We start from the raw sequence: 20000 nt of genomic DNA, 5'->3' as shown, positions 1-20000 counted from the left end.
CATCAGATTTGGATAGAGCATTTGAAACCGCCTCAATAATAAGACAACAATTAATTATAAATAATCATACTAGTGGTAGCGGCAATAACAATAACAACATATTGCCAAGCATTGAATCCACTCAACTCTTAAGAGAACGTAACCTTGGTAAATTGGAAGGTGTTGACCTTAGACAACTTGTACATTGGGAAGAAATTCCAGATGCTAAAAAAGCAATTGAAATTCAAAAATTATTAAATCAAAAACCATCACTATCATTCTTACCACCATCAAATCATCATCAACAACAACAATTATCATTACAAAATCAATTAAATCAATTATATATAGAACAACAACAACAACAACAACAACAACAACAACAACAACAACAACAACAGCAACAACAGCAACAGCAACAAGAACCACAACATCTCAATATTAATTTACAAGAAATTAAAAGTATAACAATGAAAACGACAACATCATCGCAAACACCATCATTATCATCAACTGCATCATATACATCAACAGCAGTGCAATCGACAGCATCATCAATACCATCATCACCAAGATCATCTTCACAAACAACATCATTATCTTCATCGTCATCATCGATTTCTAATTTTTCAACATCATCCAATTCATCATTTTCATCATTTTCATCACTTTCATCATCATTGGAAGTACCAATTCCATCAAATTCATTTCCAACACCAACCAATGTAAAACTCACTTCAAATATTTTAAAACATCTCCCACAAAAAGAATTGAAAATGGAGTCAAAATCAAAATTAATTCGTAGAGCAAAAGAGGCTTTTCAATTTATTTTAAAACAAATACCATCAAAATATATAAATAATGGTATTTCTATAAATAATGAAAATAATAATAATAATAATAATAATAGTAATAATAATGATGGTGATGGTAATGGTAATAATAGTGATATTATTTTACCATCACAATCTTCTTTTAATAATAATAATAATAATAATAGCGACATCAATAATAATAATTATCATATTTTAATAGTTTCACATAGTGTTATTCTTCGAACTATACTTTCACTTTTACTTTGTAAAAAGTCTGCACCATTATTCTGTAATACTAATAGTAGTGATATAAGTCAGTCTGAAGCATCATCTAGCCAAAATTTTAAGTGGATTCAATTTGAGTTGAAAAATGCTTCAGCCATTAGAGCCAGTTTTAATGTTTTCGAAAAGAAATCTAGGGACACTGTAAAAAGAATTCCTAGAGAAATCACTTTTTATCCCGAATCAATAGATAATAATCAAAATGATCAAAATATTCAAAATAAAAACACTAATACCAATAATAAAGTTAATAATAATAATAACAGTAATAATAATAATAGTAATAATGAAAATCAGAATCAAAATCAAAATCAGAATCAAAATCAAAATCAAAATCAGAATCAAAATCAAAATCAGAATCAAAATCAAAATCAAAAAGAAGATGAAGAGATTAACAATTAAAGTGAGGGTGAAAATCCCAAGCAATGTTTCATTATTTTTTAATAAATCTATTTTTTTTAACTTAAAATCTTAAACAGGTATCTTCAAGTTTTAATTTTTTTTTTTTTTTTTTTTTTTTTTTTTAGATTTAAAAAATATAATAGTTTTAATAGTTTTAATAGTTTTAATATTTTTTATTCGTTATTATTTATTTATTTTTTATAAAAAGGCATTATGTTATTATTAAAAAAAAAGGTAATAACTATTTAATTTAAATTTTATATTCAGTCCACATATTTAATTTTTTTTTTTAAAAAAAAAAAAACATTAACAATAATAAAGAATAATCAGATCAACTATTTATTATCAGTTATCACACCATAAAAGGAAGCTCAATCCCAGATCTTGTTATTTATGAAAATTGTAAATACGCGTTAAAGTACCCAAGTACATATTGCTGTGCTCAAATGGTTATTCAATCAACAACTTAAGGACCTGTGAATAAATACAAATGAAGATGTTCCTCACCAGGTGATTAGTGTGTTTAACCTGATATTCCAAAATATATATATATATATATATATATATATAAAAATCAGTAAACTCATTATCAGGTCTTCAAGTTATTATCACTTCACCAAATAGAACTAAGACTGCAGATGTTGTTACAGATAAAAATGGAAAATACACATTAAAAGTTCAAGTACCAGTTCTCTTTGAGATACTTGTCTCATTAGTTGGATTGGTTATTATTATTTTTTTTCATTTCTCAAATTTAATTAATAAAAAAAAATAAATAAATAAATAAAATAAAATAAAATAATTTAAAATTAAACTATCTCAAATCATAAAATCATAGAATCAATTTTATTTAAAAAAAAAACCGATTTCATTTATTCAAATAATTTGTTGAAGTTTGAAAAGTAATGAGGAATAAAAGAAAAACTTCAAAAAAAATTGAATGTAAAAAAAAAAAAAAAAAAAAAAAAAAAAAAAAAAAATATTTTTATCATCATTTTTAGTCATTACCCCATAATAAAAAAAAAAAAAAATCACACCACCAATCACTTTTTTTATAAATTAATTAATTAATTAAAGAGTGTTTGAAAAATATTTTATTCAAAATAAAAATTTTTTTTTTGTTTTTTTTGTATTTTAGAATATTTTATAATAACCAATTCAAAAAAAAAAAAAAAATTAAGAAAAGAGAGTGCCCTAAAAATTTTTTAATTCAAATAATAAAAATAATTTTTGGACTTTTCGGAATTATCATCATTTTCAGATTACATCTATAAAAAATTTTCAAAAAAAAAATAAAAATAAAAATAAAAAAAATTTAAAATAAAAAAAAACCTGAATGAAACAGTTTAATTCTTTTAATGAAAAAAATCATTTATTTTTAATTTTTTTTAATTTTTTTTTTGATTTTTTTTTTTTTTATGGAAAATTTCAGTATAAAACTGGCAACTGACAATCATTTTCTTTTTCATTTTCATAAAAATATAAAATAAAAACTAAAATATCTTTTATTTTTAAATATTTATAAAATATCAAAAAGATATATAAAAAAAAATAAAAAATAAAAAATAAATAATAAAATTGTTGTACTATAAAAAAAAAATATATATATATATAAAAAATGAAATTAAAAATTGGAATTGCATTATCAGTAATTGTTTTAGTTTGTTGTATAATTTCTTTTGCATTACCGTATGTATTTATTTTTTATTTTTTTTTTTTTTTCATTCTTCTAATAACTTTTTTTTTTATTGAAAAAAAAAAAAAAAAAAAAATTTAAATAAATAAATAATAATAGATGGTATCAAATTGAAAAGAAAGAAACTAAAATACTAGACAAAGTTGTAGTACAATATAGTTGGAAAAAATTCTCATGCCAAACTGATGGTGAAGATGTAAGTTTGTTTTTTTTTTTTTTTTTTATACACAATTCTTGATTTTTTTAATATAACTATTTTTTATTATTTTATTTTTATTATTTTTTTTTTTTTTAAAAAAAACATATACTAATTATTTATTTTTTATTTTAGAAATTAACATTAAATTATGATGATGATGAAATTGATTCAAATTCAATTGCAACCAAACTTTGTGTTGCATCAGCTCTTGTAAATCCACTCAGTGTTGATAATATTTCAAAAATTTTAAACTCTTCACTTAGTTTCTTGGTAATTGCATCAGCTCTTGCTCTTGGTACTGCTCTTTTACAATTAATTCTTCTTTTATCACCAAAATTATGCAGATCATGCGTTTGGAAACTTTTATGTATTGGTTGTTCAATTGCAACCATTGTCATGTTATTCATATCATTCTTTACATTTTTGGGTGCACCAAAAGCATTCTATGATGATACTGAAGTTCTTAGTGCCAATCTTCTTGGAGCATGTGAAGAGAGATGGTGTGATAAAATTATTGGTGATGACGATTATTTCAAATGGTTACCAGGTGGTGGATGGTGGTCAACCTTATGTGGATGTTTTACTGCTTTGGTAGCTGGTATTTTCACATTAGCTTCTCACAGATAAATAAAAAAATAAATAAAAGTATTTCGCTTTGATTTATTATTTAGTTTTTTTTTTTTTTTTTTTTTTTTAAAAAAAAGACATTTTAAATTAATTTTATAATTATAATTTAGATTGGTTAAATGAATGGCACTAAAAATAAACAATTAAATAAAAACTCTTCAAATAAAAAAAAAAATTATTTAAAATTAATTAATTTCTCTATTAAAAAAAAAAAAAAAAAAAAAAAAAAAAAAAATAATTTATCATATCCAAGTTTATCAAATAAAATAAAAAAATAATTTAATAATTAAATTTGAGTATTAAAAAAATAATGATAATAACTTAATCCGATTAATGAGGAAGAGAGCTTTATATTTTTTTTTTTTCATGAATATAGTTTAGTTAGAAAAAACTTTAATAATTTAAAAAAAAAGATATGAATATAATTTGGGAAAGGAATTATTACATTTGTTTTTTTTAATATTATTTTGTATATCTATTTTATTTCTCTATTTATTTACACCAAAAAAACTATTTTTTCAATTTTTTTTCAGTTTTTTTTTTTTTTTTTTTTTTTTGGAAATCTTAACAAACTTTTATGAATTTACCTCTACTAATTTGTGCCATGTTTTTCATTCTTTCGTCTGATGAACCACCAATTCCAACAAAGTTAATTAAGTATTTTGAATTATTTGAATAAAAGTTTGACCAAGATTGTAAATCTGGGAAAGTACTAGTATCTCCATCACATAAAATCCAAAACTCATCAGCATCTTTGAACTTTGAAATTGCTCCCTCAATGGCTTGTTTAATATCGGTACCACCATTTACACATAAACCATCAATCCATGAATTGGCAGCTGATATATTTGAAGAGGTTTCCCAAGAGTCTTTAAAGAATTTTATTGCATCAGACCAAGCTCCAATTGCAAATAGTTGAGAATCTATAATGAATTTTTTGGAATTACTCTTTGCCACTTCCAATGGTTGGCCACCCATTGAACAAGATACATCTACTAAAAGAACACTCTTTTTTGATTTACTTTTAATATTATAATCTGTACATTTTTCAGATTTTTCAAATGATTTTGGTTTAATATCTTTTAATTCTTCAATACTGTTTATAACTTCTGGTTTTTGAATATCAATGGTTTCATTGATTTTAACTGGATTTCCATCAACAGTACCTTCAACATCAATTGAAATTTTACACTCTGGTAATATAGTTGAATATGTTCCATTTTCATCAGTTTTTGAAGTGAATGATACTTTGCTACCATCATTTAACATTTCAATTGTTCCTTTTACATTTGAATTTGAAACTGGTTTATCAAATGCACGGAATGATACATCAACTATTGATGATGATAAATCAATAAAATCTGGTGTAAATTTATCACCTTTGCTTAACAATTTCAATTTTTTTTAATACCAATTTATTTGAATGACCATTTTCAATAAAACTAAAAATTAATTATTATTTAAAAAATCCCAATAAATTTTATTTTATATTAATTAAAAAGATTTAAATTTTTTTTTAAAAAAATTACTTACAATTCTGTTTCATAATAACCATCATCAAGAAATGAAAAATAAAATGCCCCATTTTCAGAGATATTGCTTTTATGTTTTTGTGAATGTAAAGATTTTTTATTTTTTATAGTTGCAAAAACTGATGGGTGATATGGACCAACTGTAAATGATGGTGTATTGCTTGTGTGACTTTTTAAACTTAAAAAGATGAATTTGATTTTAAATAAAAGAAGAATTAAAAGTAATATAAATAATATAATATTAAATATTGATAAAATAAAAAAGGTTACCACATTTGTTAAGGTTAAACTAACAATTGCTATTTTAATAATTAAAATTAAAATAAAACAGTTTAAAATATCAAATAGTGAAATAGATCTAAAATTACAACTATCTTTAAAAAGTAAATCTATTAATTTTACTCCACTACCGTAAAAAGATAGAAAATAATTTTTTAAATGAGTAGAAAATATATCTGACATTATTATTTGAAATTATTAATAATATATATATTTAAAAATTTAAAAATTCCATTGATTTAAATACATTTTTTTTTATTTTTTTTATTTTTTTTTTATTTTTTATTTATTTTTTTTTTTATTTTTTTCCTATGACTTAAAATAGTAAAAAAAGATTTATAAAAAAATAAAATGATTCCCACTTTTGAAACACATTAATATATACTTTAATAATTTATTATTATTAGATTAAGCTTAATTTTTTAGTTATAATTATCATTAAGTTGAGCTTAATTTTTTTAATAATATTTAGGCTTTGAAAATTAAATGATTTATAAAAAATAAACTTTTCTTAAAAAATTAATCCTTCCTCACTTTTCAAACAGCTTACTTTTATAATTATTACTAAGCTTAATTTTTCAAAAAAAATTATCAAAAATTATTTTTATGAAAAGATTTTGGTTTATATTAATCAAATGTAGATATAATCATATATTTTAATATGCAATTAAAAATTAATATTACAAAAAATTAATATTACAAAAAAAAAAAAAAAATGAAAAAATATATACCAAAAAAAAAAATAAAAAAATTTAAATGTAAATTAAACACAGTTAATAATTTTTTTTTTTTTTTATTATTCTGTTTTTATTATTTTTTATTTTATTAATGTTTTTTTAAACAATAATAAACACACATGTCAAGAATATATGAACAAATAGAAAAAGATGTTGAAAGTAAGTATAAAAATTTTACTTTAAAAAAAAAAATTTATATTTTTAAAGTATTTTTTTTATTAATAAAATTTACATAAATAATTAATTTAACATTATCTTTTTTAAAATTATTTTTTTCTTTATTCTTGTGTATATTAAATTATTAAAAAAAAAAATATGTATATACAAAAAAAAAAAAAAGAAATAATTGGTCAATATGATGGAGATAAAAATGGAGAAGTAACTATAAATGAAGCTATTGAATTTTTTAAAAGGATGGGATCAAAATATCCAGAGAAATGTGCAATTGTATTATTTAAAATGTATGATCTAGATAATGAAGGTATGAATTTTTTATTTTTTTTTAAATATTATTCTTTTTTTATTTACCGAATAATTTTTAATTTTAAATGTATATAAGGAAAAATTTCATATGATGAAATTCAGGAAGAAATATTTAAAAGATATCAAGATAAAGTAAGAGAGGATCAAATAAAACAATATTTTCAAGATGATATTGAAGCATTTCTATTGAGATATGATAAAAATAGAGATAATAGAATTGATTTTAAAGAACTTGAACAATGTTTTGAAAGTATTGGTTCAGATCATCCAAAAGAAAATGCTAATCATATTTTCACTGAAATTGATAAAAACAGAGATGGATATTTAACTATTGCTGAAATTAAAAATTATTGTAGAAATACTATTCGTTCAAAACCATATTACCAATCATAATATATTCCAATTAAATGTAAAAAAAATAAAATAAAATAAAAAAACCAATATTTATGTTATTATTTTTTAAAAAAAAGAAAATTTTTTAATTATCAAGAATTTGGATTTTTTTAATTTTAGTCAATCATTTATTTTTAATTATTATCTTTTTTTTAACCCTTTTTATAAGGTTAAAAAAAAAATAAAAAAATAAAAAAAAAAATTTATTTTATTTATTTTTTTTTTTTTTGTATTAAATTTTTAAGTTGATCTAAAGAACACCAGTAGTGAGATGTTTAATTTTTTTTTTTTAAAATTTTTTTTTTTATTTTTGGTTTATAAATCTTTTTTTTTTTTTTTTTTTTAGTTTTCATGAAAATTTTTAATTTCATAATATATTTTTGTTTGTTTTTCTTTTTTTTAGTTTTTACTATTTTTAGTGAACATAAAAAAAAAAATTCCAACATTATACCAATGAGTGATACAAGTAATGATCTAAACCTAATTTCAATTGATTTGGTTGTTAATAATAAGGATTCAAGGTACTTAGAAAGTTTTAAACCATCAAATAATGATTTCTCTTTATTTTTTGAAATAATACCAGAGGAAGAAACAAGATCAACTCTAATTCAAATTGATAATTTTGGTAATAGAATGTAATTATTTATTATTATTATTATTATTTTTTCTTTTTTTTTTTTTTCTTCCCAAAACAAAATTAATTAATAATTTTTGAAAAAAAAAAAAAAAATAGTGATTTAATACCAAAAAAGTTTAATATAATAAGTTCAATAATTGAATATGGTGGTAATTCAATTACAATAATTAATGAACCAAAATCAAATAAGGATGAGGAATTTTTAATTTTATTCTCAGAATGTGAAACTCAAGAATTATATTTATTCCATCCATATAAAGTGAATGATGAACCAAAGAAATTAATTTTTAAAAACAAAAACACCACAAATTCCACTAATAGTAATAAATTAAGATTTTCAAGTGGTTCCGTTAATAAAGAAAATGAAAAGGTTATTATGGTTTGTGAAGATCATACAAATGAAAAAGAAGTTTTACATTATTTAGTTGAAATTAATTTAAAAACCAATGAAATTGAAATCATTGAAAAAGGTCATGACTTTTATGCTTATCCAACACTTTATAATGGTAAAGATAAATCATCATCATCATCATCATCATCATCATCATCATCATCATCATCATCATCATTATTAGCTTATATTTATTGGAATTTTCCAAATATGCCATGGGATAATTCAAATGTTTGTATAAAAGATTTAAAAACCAATGAAATTATAAATATAAGTAATGGTTATGAAGAATCAGTATTGAATCCAATTTGGAATGAATTTGATGATTGTTTATACTTTATTTCAGATTTAAATGGTTATTGGACCATTCATAAATATGATTTAAAATCAAAGAAAAGAAGTCAAGTAATCTCATCGGAATTAATTGATTTTAAAGAAATTGGTGAACCAATGTGGTATTTTGGTAGAAGTTATTATGGTTTCATTACACCAAGCAAATTAATTGCAGCTTTAGCAGATTATGGTTTGGTAATTTTCAATATTGAAACTAATCAAGTTGAACAAATCATTAGAAATCAATTCTCTCATGTTAAATCAATAGTTGCGTCACCATCACTATCAACTGCATTATTTATTGGTGGTTCATCAACTGTAATGTTTTCACCAATTAAATTAAACTATAATAGTGATTCAAAGAAATGTGAATTTAAACAACTTTTAAATGTTAAAGGTGGTGAATCAATTACTGACTCAATGATTTCAAAACCAATTGAAATTGAATTTAATACATCAAGTAAATCTGATAATTTAATTGAAAAAGCTTTTGCATATTATTATCCACCAACTTTTAAGAAAGATTCTTCAACAACAACAACACCACCACCACCATTATTAGTTAAATCACATGGTGGACCAACAGATAGAGCATATTCTGTATTAAATTATGAATATCAATATTGGACTAGTAGAGGATTTGCAATTTTAGATGTTAATTATAGAGGTTCGAGTGGATTTGGTAAGAGATATAGAAAATTGTTAAATGGAAATTGGGGTCTTTATGATAATGCTGATTTAGTAAATGCAGCATTACATATGGTTAAAATGGGATTAGCTGATAAAGATAAAATGTTTATTGATGGTGGAAGTGCTGGTGGGTTTGCAACATTATGTAGTTTAACATTTTATGATATTTTCAAAGGTGGTTGTTCCTATTATGGTGTGGCAGATTTAGAAACACTATTCAAAGAAACTCATAAATTTGAAAGTAGATATCAAGATACTTTAATCACTGAAATGAAACTTGATGGACCAAATGGAGAATGGAAAAGAATCTATAAAGATAGATCACCAATTAATCATTTAGACCTATTGAAATCACCAATTGCTTTATTTCATGGTTTAGAGGATCATGTAGTTCCATACAATCAATCAGTATTAATGTATGATCATTTAAAATCAAAAGGAATTCCCTCAATTTTAGAATTATTCCCTGGCGAAGGTCACGGTTTTCTGTCAAAAGATAACATCATCAAATGTTTAGAATATGAATATATCTTTTTTTGTAAATTATTAAATCAATTACCAATTGGTATAAAATATAATAATAACAATACAATTTTATCTTAAAAAAAAATAAAATATCTACCATTTTGGTATTTTTAATAAACATTATTTATTTATTTATTAATTTATTTTATTTTTTATTATATGATAATAATAATTCTAAAGTTTGAAGTTTCTTTTTCATTTTTAATATTCTAATATCAACACCACCAAAACCTGGATTTAAATGAGTAGTTTTAATTTCTTCAATTTCAAAATAATTATGTACCTTATTTAAAAATATTGACTCTGCAGACATTTGTCTATTTTCATAACCTAAATAAATAACAGTATCAGCTGGTTCAAGTAATGCTGATGCAAATAAATAATCTTCACTTTTTGGATCTTCATCATCTTCTTTTTTCTTTTTAATTGATTTCTTTTTCTTTTTCTTTTCTTTTTCTTTTATATTTAATTCTGAATTTAATTCCTTTGATTTATTATCATTTTCAGTATTTGTTTCAGTATTTGTTTCAGTTGTGGTAGTATTAGTAGTAGTAGTAGTTGTTGTTGTTGTTGTAGTAGTCGTAGTAGTAGTATTTTTAATATTATTATTATTATTATTATTATTATTATTATTATCAAGTTGGTCATTATCTTCATTATCTTCATTATTATCATCATTTTCACCTAATTTTAATTTCTCTAATAATTCTTGAGGGATTTCACCATTATTTGCATCAATTTGTTCAATGATATCACTATATTTACTTTTTGGTTTTGGATGATGTGAAGATAAATCTAATAATGATTTTAAAAGTAAATCAATACAATGATCTTCATAGATTAAATCTGAACCAATGATCATATCATAAGGTGCTTTATATTCTGAATTTGTTAAATCATCACCCCACCATAATTCTGAAACTTTGGTTTTACTTAGATCTGTTAAATTATTTCTAACATTAAAATCTAAAATACTATGCATTGATTTTTGTTCTGTAATTGTAATATTTGCTCCCATTTTTGATAAAACAATACCTGTTAATCCAACACCACCACCTAATTCTATAATTCTCTTTCCTTTTAATCCATCTCTACCAATAACAATTTCAAAGAATTTTGACATTACAATTGCCTTTTTTTTTTTTTTTTTTTCAACCAAAAAATAAAGTAAAATAATTATTAGTATTATTTAAATAATACAAATTTGTATTTAAGAAATAAAACTTACTGTATCCCATAAAGTTGCATTAATTTTAATATCACCAAGTTCTGATTGCTTAATGGTTAAAGTTTCAAATTTGAATGGATATAAAAATGGTTGAGTAAATTTTTTGACATAATCCCACGAACGTGGTAAATTAATAGTTTGACTAATTTCTAATTTTTTTTTATGTTGTTCTTGTTTATTAAATGATCTTCTACCCATCCTTTTTTTTTTTTTTTTTTTTTTTTGTTTTTATTATTTGTTTGTTTTTACGTAAAAACCACTGAAATTTTTTTTTTTTTTTTTTTTTTTTTTTTTTTTTAAATAAAATTTAAGTAAAAATTTGGGAATTGTGTATATTTTTTATTTTTAATTATTATTTTCATTTTTTTTTTTTTTTTTAGATATTAGTTAATTATTTGCTAGATTTAAATTTACATTTTTTTAAATTTTATTAGAATAAACAATAAAATTATAAAATAATAAAATTAAATGATTAAAAAATTTTTTTTTAAAAAAAAAAAAAAAAAAAAAATTAAAAATAAAATTAAATGTACAATTAGATGATTTTGAAAGGCTTAAATTTTAAAATAACTGTTAACATAATAGACATATTATTCGAATAAATAGGAGATACAACAATACAAAACAACATTAAAAACAATATTCCAATCAAAAAAAATCAATAAATAAAATAAAAAACAAGTATCTCAATGAGAAACAACAATAATTCCATTATCCGATTTATAAAAAAAATTATTAAATAATACATATAAAAAGATTAATTTAATTTTTTTTTTTTTTTATTTGTTTTTTTATTTATTTTAATATTTATTTTTATATATATTGATTTTATATTTTATATGATTTTATTTTATTTTATTTTTTTTATATTTAATGAAAGATTTAAGTGGTTTTTTTTTTTATATTTATTTTATTTTTTTTTATTTCAATATATTTACATGGATATGGAATTATTATTAAATTGATTAAAAAAAAAAAAAAGAAATTTTTTTTTTTTTTTTTTTTTTTTTTTTTCCTAGAAAATTTAATAAGAAAGTGAATCAAAAAGAGAGAAAGATTTCTTTGGAATTTCAGTTTGTTTACAAGTTTTTTGTAAATCAACAAATTTAGAGAAACATTTGGAGAGACCTCTTTCTTGGCATTGAACGAGATTAGTGAGATATTGATTCCAACAAATTTCAGATTTTAATTTAGCGATTGAAGTATCTTTTAAGATACGACATTCTAAACCAGCTGGACCACTTGGACAATTGACAAACATCATACATGGAGCAAATCTTGATACTGATGTTGAAGATGCATCTAAAATACTCTTGGTATTTCTAATTTCTACAATAGTTCTATCTTCTTTTTCTTTCTTTTCTTTCTTTTCCTTGACTTCTGATTTATCATCATCATGTTTCTTTTCTTTCTTTTCTTTTTTATCTTTTTTATCACCTTTATCTTTTTTATCTTTTTTATCTTTTTTATCTTTTTTATCCTTTTTATCTTTTTTATCTTTTTTATCTTTACCACCTTTATTTTCTTTCTTGAGAGCTTTCTTTTCTTTTTTCAATTGCTTCTTTTCCTTTTTGGATAATTCTTTGGTTTCTTTTTTATCCAATGGTTCCAAAGTACTGAATGCCATGGCAGAGAGATTTACAAACATTTTAGCAAAGAAAGCACAATTATCCATTAAAGTTTGTTTATCAGTTGTTTTGAATGGAGTATTCTCTGGTACAATATACTTTGAATATAATTTAATTGTATCTGCATTATCAGCCAATGAAATAACTGGTGGTGCAACAGTTGGTGTTGAAACTTCTGATTCTGTCATTTTTCTTTAATTTTTTTTATTTTTTTCAAGATAATAAAATTTAAAAATATTTATTTGTTTTTTTTTTTATTTTTATATTATATAAATAAATTTTATTGTGATTGGGATTGTGAAAATATTAAAAAAAAAAATAAAAAAAAATTTTTTTATAATTTTTTCCCAAACCTTTTTTTTTTTTTTATTTTAAAAAAGTGTTGTTCATTTTAATAAAAAAAAAAAAAAAAAAATTTAATAAAATTAAAAAAAAAATAAATTTAAATCAAAAAAATCAATTGCTTTTTTTTAGCAATATTTGCAGAAATTTTCAAAATAGATAATAAAAATATCACCCATTTAAAAAAAAAATAAATAAAAAATGAAAATAAAAATAAAAAAAATTATTTATAAATAAAAGCACATAATTATATCAAACTGTTTTTAAAAAAAAAAAAAAAAAAAAAAAAAAAAATTAATTTTATTATGACATAATTTAAATAATTTTAGATATTTTAAATATCTTTTTTTAAAAAAAAAAAATAATAAATAATTAATTTTAAAATAATAATATTTAATTTTATTTAAATAATAATATTTATTATTAAAATTATTATAAATGAATTTAAAAATGAATTTAAATATTTTTGAATTGAAATTCCAAATGAAGAATTATCACTATCATTATTATTATTATAATCATTACTATTTTGAGATTTTTCATACCATTTTTTATTAATAATTAAAGAACAAGTTGGTTGTTGAAAATTAGGTATTGGTTGTTTGAAACAATTAAAATTTGAAACATAAAACAAATCTAAATTATCAGATGAGACATAAACAAATTCATTCAAGTTTGGGATTGTAATACCAAATATTTCATTAATATAATTTTCAGAATCGAATACAGCTGGTTTACCATTTAATGGTTGAAATAATTGATTTAAAGGTTTACCACGAACATTTACAAATTGGCAATGTGACATTAACTTTTCAAAATAATCATTACAAATTGCAATAGATTTACCTTTTGATATATCCTTTTCAATATAGTGTATTGTATTATCAGCACCACCAGCACCTGTTGTTGGAAAACCATCATTACTTGTATCAATTATTGGATGTTTAAAAGTTGATGATTTTATATAGAATAAAGGTTGATGATTTGGATCACTTTCAATTCTATATAATAAATCTGTATGAAAATCTCTTAAAATAGTTTTATGATCTTGTGAACATTTAAAACATTGTAATTGTTGTAATTGTGATAAACATATTTTTACACTCTCTCTTGAATCTATAACATCCAATTCATTTGACATTGTCTCTAAATCTGGTGTATTTCCATTGTCTTCAACAATTTTAAATCCACCACCCAATGATGAATTGGTTCTACAATCATATAATCTTCCAATTACACTCGTATTTAAACTATCACTCGTTATATAATCCATCGTAGATTTAAATTGATCACTATCAATTTTTAAACAACAACTTAATGAATTTTTATCTGAAATATTTGAACAATTATTTGGAAAATATGACTAAAAATAAAAATTAGTAAAATTATAAATAAATTTATAATAATAATAATAATAATAATAATAATAATAATAATAATAATAATAATAATAATAATAATAATAATAATAATAATAATAATAATAATAAACTTACAACTGAATTATCTATTATAGTTGAAATTGGTTCATAAAAATATTGATTATTTTTTAAATAATATGAAGAATCACTTAAATTGTTATAACATATAAATGGTATATCCTCTATATTTTTTGGTATTTCCATATGTCCGAAATCACTATTACTATTACTATTTATCTCGGTATTAAATGAAGATATTGATGACTCGATGGAAAATATTGCTATAAAATAAATAACCAAAAATAGATTCGTTTTAAATTTATACATTTTTCGTTTTTTATTTTTTTTTTTTTTTTTTATTTTTTTTTTTTTATTTTTTAAAATAGTTTATAGATCATTATTTTTTTTTTTTTTTTTTTTTATAAATGTTGAGATCGGTGATTGTGTGTGTGGTTGGCGTGTGTGTATATGTGAATTTAGTGCAATTTGGTAAACCAAATTTTATGAGAAAATACAAATAAAAAAAAAAAAATAAAAAAAAAAAAAATAAAAATAAAAATAAAAATAAAAAAAAAAAAAAAAAAAAACTTAAATTAAAAAAAAAATTTGGAAATATTTGACGGTGAAAAATTAAATTAAAAAAAAAACAATTTAAGATATAACCCAAAAAAGTGTCCAGAATTTTCAGGACAAAAAAAAAAAAAAAAAAAGATATTTTAATAATTATCTAATATTTCCTTTTAATAAAAGAAGAAAAAAAAAAAAAAAAGTAGTAATAACATTAAAAATCTATTTTAAAAAAAAAGAAAAATAAAAAATAAAAATAAAAAAATAATAAAAAAAAAAAAAAAATTGTTTAAAAAAAAAATAAAAAATTAAAAAAAAAAAATGAAAAATCAAATTTTTTAAAAAAACGAAAAACGAGGGCCACTCACAATTTTTTTTTTTTTTTTTTTTTTTTTTTATTGGTATTGTTTTAATTATTTTTAGTTTACATAAACTTTATTTCAATATTTTTATTTATTATTGATTAACTAAAAAAAAAATAAATAAAAAAAATAAAATAAAAAATGTCAAGAAGAACAACAACAACAACTAAACCACAAGATGCTTCAATTTCTTTAGAAACATTATCTAAAACCTCAAGAAGAGATAGTACAATTGATTTGAAATCAATTTTAAAATTACAACAAAGTACACCAAAAAGAAAGAGAGCACCAACTAAAAAATCAGAAACTCCAGCACCAGCTGAAAAAACACAACCACCACAAAGCAATGAACAACCAACTACACCATCATCATCTAAAATCACCACACCACAAAAACCAACAATATCAGAATCAAAACCAACACCAAAATCTTCAAATAAAAAACAACCAACAACTCCATCATCATCATCATCATCATCAAATAAATCTACAGAAAAGATTACAACACCAACTAAAAATGATAGTTCATCTACATCATATCCATTAACACCAGTTTCAACTGAAGAAGGTAAATTTGATTCAACACCAATTAAAATTCAAACTGATTCACCAATTGGAAAACAAAATGATACAAATACTACAACCAATAATAAAAATAAAAGATCAATTCAAGAAACTACCACTACAACAACAACAACAACAGATGATATTATTAATAAAACACCAATTCAAAATTCAAAGAAAATTAAACCAGATACACCATTTCCAAATGAATTGAAACCAAAATCAAATTCAAACTTTGAATTTAGAGTACCTGATATTGTTAAACCAACCAAAACTTCAAGTAATTTATCAAAAGTTTTAAATAAACTTGATACCACTATATTACCACCACCATCATCTTTACCATCTACTACCACAACTACCACTACCACCACTACAAAAGAAAAAACACCAACAAAAGATGTACCAATTAAAGAAAAAACACCAATAAAAGAAAAAACACCAACAAAAGAAGTATCAACTAAAGAGAAAACACCAATAAAAGAAAAAACACCAGTTAAAGAACAAACACCAACTAAATCAACTCCAGTTAAACAAACCCCAGTTAAAGAAATATCTAAAGAAACTCCAATTAAATCAACACCAGTTAAAGAAACTCCTGTCAAATCAACTCCAGTTAAAGAAACACCAGTTAAAGAAACTTCTATTAAAGAAAAAACACCAGTTAAAGAAACGCCAATTAAATCAACACCAATTAAAGAAACACCAATTAAATCAACACCAATTAAATCAACACCAGTTAAAGAAAAAACTGAAGTTAAACCAACTCCAGCCAAAGAAAAAATTGAAGTCAAACCAACTCCAATTAAAGAAAAAACTGAACTTAAACAAACTCCAGTTAAACAAACTCAAGTTAAAGAAACACCAGTTAAACAAACTCCAATCAAAGAAAAAACTGAAGTTAAACCAACTCCAGTCAAAGAAACACAAATTAAAGAAAAAACACCAACCAAACCAACTCCAGTTAAAGAAACTCCAATTAAAGAAAAAACACCAGTTAAACAAACACCAATTAAAGAAAAAACTGAAGTTAAACCAACTCCAGTTAAGGAGACTTTAATTAAAGAAAAAACACCAGTTAAACAAACTTTAGCTAAACAAACCCCAATAAAAGAAAAGTCTCCAGTTAAACCAACTATTTCTAAATTACCAAATAAAGATATTGAATCAGAGGATGAAGAATTTGAAGATGAAGAAGATGATGAAGAATTTGAAGATGATGAAGAATTAGAAAGTGAAGAAGGTGAAGAGTTAGAGGGCGAAGAATTGGAAGAAGATGATGAAGAAGAATTTGATGGCGAAGATTTGGAAGAAGAAGAGGATGATGAAGAATTAGATGGTGAAGAAGTTGAAGAATTAGAGGGTGAAGAAGTTGTAGAGGAAGATGATGAAGATCAAGAAATGGAAGATGACGAAGATCAAGAAATGGAAGATGATGATGATGAAGAAGAAGAAGAAGAAGAAGAAGCAGAAGAAGATGATGAAGAAGAAGATGAAAATACAATCAAAGAGCTTGATATTAACTTTTTAAAAGCTGTAAATAGTAATAAGTAAATATTTATTAATAGTTAATTATTTTCTCACAAAAAATATATCGAATTTACTTAAATCTAATTCATAAATCATTACCTTTTTTTTTTTATTGATTTAAATTTAAATCAATAAAAACAGAGATTCAATTAAAAAGAGTCAATTAGAAAATAAAAGAAAAATAGAAGAACAACTTTTAGAAAAACAATTAAAAGAAAAGAGAGATAGAATTAAAAAGAAAAGAGAAGAAAGAAGAGCAAAAGAAAATCCATCATTCATCAAAGCACTTGCAGTTGGAAGTGTTGATGAATATATCTTTAATTTAACAAAATCATTTAAACAACAAAAAGAAACTGAAAGAAAAGAAAAAGAACAAAAAGTTTTATCTTCATCTGGTAAAAAAGTTAGAGATTATATCAAATTCAAATCAATCTCTCGTGGTAGTCGTCAAAAAGTTTCAAAAACTTCATTATTAAAAAGATAAATATTCCATTTTTCCAGAAAATAAAAAAAAATAAAAAAAAAAAAATAAAAAAAAAAAAAAAAAAAAAGAATATAATAAATTAAAATATTAAAAAAAAAAAAAAAAAAAAGGATATTATTATTATTATTATTTTTTACATTTATTTTACTTTATTAGTTCTCTTTTTAATAGATTGAACTTTTTCTTTTTCTTTTTCATCTTCATCATCACTATAATCTTCATCATCTTCATCATTACTGTAATCTTCATCTTCTTCATTTTTATTATTTTTATTATTTTTATTATTACCAATTATACCATTATCAGATAACCATTTATTAATTGAATTTTTAATTTCAGTAATTTGATCAGGAAAGAAATAACAAGTTTCAGTTACACCAATTTTAAGACCATCAGAATAATCGATTGCTAATTTATATAATGGTTTCTTTTCTTTAATCTCTTGAATGACAGCACCTCTAATTTGATCTAATTCCAATACCATATTTCTACCAGGTTGCATTGTTAATACCTCTATTATATTTCTATATTCCATTGTCATTTTTCTCTTTTTAACATTGAATTCAATATAATACTCTTCATGAATACCTAATAATCCAATCAATATAAATGTAATAATGAATACAACTTTTGACATCTTTATAAAAAGTTCATCACTTGTATGAAATATAGTTGGTAATAATCCAATTGATGCAATTGCTAATCCCATTGACCATTCCTTAAGTCTATTACTATGAACCAATACTAATTCATTTGATGTTGTTTTAACAATTCTCATTCTCTTTTAATATTATTATTATTATTATTATTATTATTATTATTATATGTACTTTTTTTTTTTTTATCACACATATGAGTTAGTGTATGTATGTGTGTGTGGGGGTAATTTAAAAAAAACAAAAATAAAAAATAAAAAAAATAGATTAATGATCAAAAAAATAAAAAAAAAAAAATAAAAAATAAAAAAAACTTTTTTAGTATTATTTAAAAAAAAATAAAATAAAAGTTTATTATTTAAGTTAAATAATATTATTGCATTGTGTTATTATATTAATATATTAGTAGTTTTATTTGATTTGATTTTTTTTTTTTTTTTTTTTTTTTTTTTATTATTATTATTATTATTATTATTATTATTATAATTAGTGTTATTATTAAAAAATAATAATTTTATAAAGTATAAATTATTAAATAATTTTCTTTTTTTTTAAAAAAAAAAAAAAGTGTTGAAACTATAGTGTTTATCTATATTCATTGCCACCTCTTGAGGATCTACTTCTACTTCCACCATGAGAATGACCACTATGACCACCAAAACCGCCACCCATGCCACCATAGCCGCCACCACCTCCCATATCGAAACCAAATGGCATTCCACCGAAACCACCACCACCTCCCATACCGCTGAAACCTCCACCTCCCATACCGCCGAAACCTCCGCCTCCCATGCCACCAAAGCCTCCACCTCCCATACCACCTCCCATACCACCTTGGTTAAAGAATTGTGAGAACACACTATTGATATCAACACCACCCATATCGGCATCGAATGGCATACCATTTTCATCTTGACCCATATCGTATTGACGTTTCTTTTTCTCATCACTTAAAACACTGTATGCCTCACCAATATCTTTAAACATTTTTTCAGCTTGTGCTTTCTCTTCCTCTGGTAATTGATTATTCTTGTCTGGATGATATTGTAATGCTAATTTTCTATAAGCTTTCTTAATCTCTGTTTCACCTGCTTCCTTTGAAACACCTAATATCTTGTAATAATCTTTTCTTAATGATTTCTTATGAGCAATCTTTGCTTCTTTAATGTTTCTTTGTAATTCACCATTCTCTGGATCTAAACTTTGTGCTTTCTCATA

At 21.9% G+C, this 20000-nt stretch overlaps 10 protein-coding genes and 1 pseudogene across 10 annotated transcripts in view; 5 read left to right on the top strand and 6 right to left on the bottom strand.

The window, feature by feature from the left end:
- The window catches only part of DDB_G0288645 (hypothetical protein), a gene marked incomplete at both ends in the record, with an annotated part of 1500 nt that extends 22 nt beyond the window's left edge, over window positions 1-1478 (top strand). Inside the window, one exon of the mRNA XM_631537.1 lies at window positions 1-1478. This exon is cut by the window's left edge and continues 22 nt beyond it. Within this exon, the coding sequence (XP_636629.1) occupies window positions 1-1478 (1478 nt within the window).
- Window positions 1479-3096: 1618 nt separating this feature from the next.
- On the top strand, window positions 3097-4000 carry DDB_G0288635 (transmembrane protein; the record flags this gene model as incomplete). The annotated part of the gene is made up of 3 exons (XM_631536.1): window positions 3097-3167; window positions 3274-3370; window positions 3506-4000. 3 exons carry the CDS (start codon window positions 3097-3099, stop codon window positions 3998-4000), a joined length of 663 nt encoding a protein of 220 aa, XP_636628.1.
- A 564-nt stretch (window positions 4001-4564) lies between these two features.
- DDB_G0288637 lies at window positions 4565-5994 on the bottom strand (annotated as a pseudogene; the record flags this gene model as incomplete).
- Window positions 5995-6667: 673 nt separating this feature from the next.
- On the top strand, window positions 6668-7424 carry cbpH (calcium-binding protein; the record flags this gene model as incomplete). Its single annotated transcript, XM_631533.1, has 3 exons — window positions 6668-6707; window positions 6889-7029; window positions 7108-7424. The coding sequence occupies 3 exons, from the start codon at window positions 6668-6670 to the stop codon at window positions 7422-7424; spliced, it is 498 nt and encodes a 165-aa protein (XP_636625.1).
- Window positions 7425-7877: 453 nt separating this feature from the next.
- On the top strand, window positions 7878-10078 carry DDB_G0288631 (hypothetical protein; the record flags this gene model as incomplete). The annotated part of the gene is made up of 2 exons (XM_631532.1): window positions 7878-8059; window positions 8158-10078. The coding sequence occupies 2 exons, from the start codon at window positions 7878-7880 to the stop codon at window positions 10076-10078; spliced, it is 2103 nt and encodes a 700-aa protein (XP_636624.1).
- A 67-nt stretch (window positions 10079-10145) lies between these two features.
- Window positions 10146-11426, bottom strand: DDB_G0288643 (hypothetical protein; the record flags this gene model as incomplete). Its single annotated transcript, XM_631531.1, has 2 exons — window positions 10146-11132; window positions 11229-11426. The coding sequence occupies 2 exons, from the start codon at window positions 11424-11426 to the stop codon at window positions 10146-10148; spliced, it is 1185 nt and encodes a 394-aa protein (XP_636623.1).
- An 826-nt stretch (window positions 11427-12252) lies between these two features.
- Window positions 12253-13044, bottom strand: DDB_G0288629 (hypothetical protein; the record flags this gene model as incomplete). The annotated part of the gene is made up of 1 exon (XM_631530.1): window positions 12253-13044. One exon carries the CDS (start codon window positions 13042-13044, stop codon window positions 12253-12255), a length of 792 nt encoding a protein of 263 aa, XP_636622.1.
- Window positions 13045-13601: 557 nt separating this feature from the next.
- Window positions 13602-14946, bottom strand: DDB_G0288627 (hypothetical protein; the record flags this gene model as incomplete). Its single annotated transcript, XM_631529.1, has 2 exons — window positions 13602-14561; window positions 14695-14946. The coding sequence occupies 2 exons, from the start codon at window positions 14944-14946 to the stop codon at window positions 13602-13604; spliced, it is 1212 nt and encodes a 403-aa protein (XP_636621.1).
- A 743-nt stretch (window positions 14947-15689) lies between these two features.
- Window positions 15690-18126, top strand: DDB_G0288625 (hypothetical protein; the record flags this gene model as incomplete). Its single annotated transcript, XM_631528.1, has 2 exons — window positions 15690-17662; window positions 17784-18126. 2 exons carry the CDS (start codon window positions 15690-15692, stop codon window positions 18124-18126), a joined length of 2316 nt encoding a protein of 771 aa, XP_636620.1.
- Window positions 18127-18265: 139 nt separating this feature from the next.
- DDB_G0288641 (hypothetical protein) lies at window positions 18266-18904 on the bottom strand (the record flags this gene model as incomplete). Its single annotated transcript, XM_631527.1, has 1 exon — window positions 18266-18904. One exon carries the CDS (start codon window positions 18902-18904, stop codon window positions 18266-18268), a length of 639 nt encoding a protein of 212 aa, XP_636619.1.
- Window positions 18905-19367: 463 nt separating this feature from the next.
- Window positions 19368-20000, bottom strand: part of DDB_G0288639 (DNAJ heat shock N-terminal domain-containing protein) — a gene marked incomplete at both ends in the record, with an annotated part of 1963 nt that continues 1330 nt past the window's right edge. Inside the window, one exon of the mRNA XM_631526.1 lies at window positions 19368-20000. This exon is cut by the window's right edge and continues 132 nt beyond it. Coding sequence (XP_636618.1) covers window positions 19368-20000 — 633 coding nt within the window.

Source organism: Dictyostelium discoideum (assembly GCF_000004695.1).
Source record: "Dictyostelium discoideum AX4 chromosome 5 chromosome, whole genome shotgun sequence".
Taxonomy (NCBI): domain Eukaryota; phylum Evosea; class Eumycetozoa; order Dictyosteliales; family Dictyosteliaceae; genus Dictyostelium; species Dictyostelium discoideum.
This window is presented reverse-complemented; position numbering and strand designations above follow the sequence as displayed.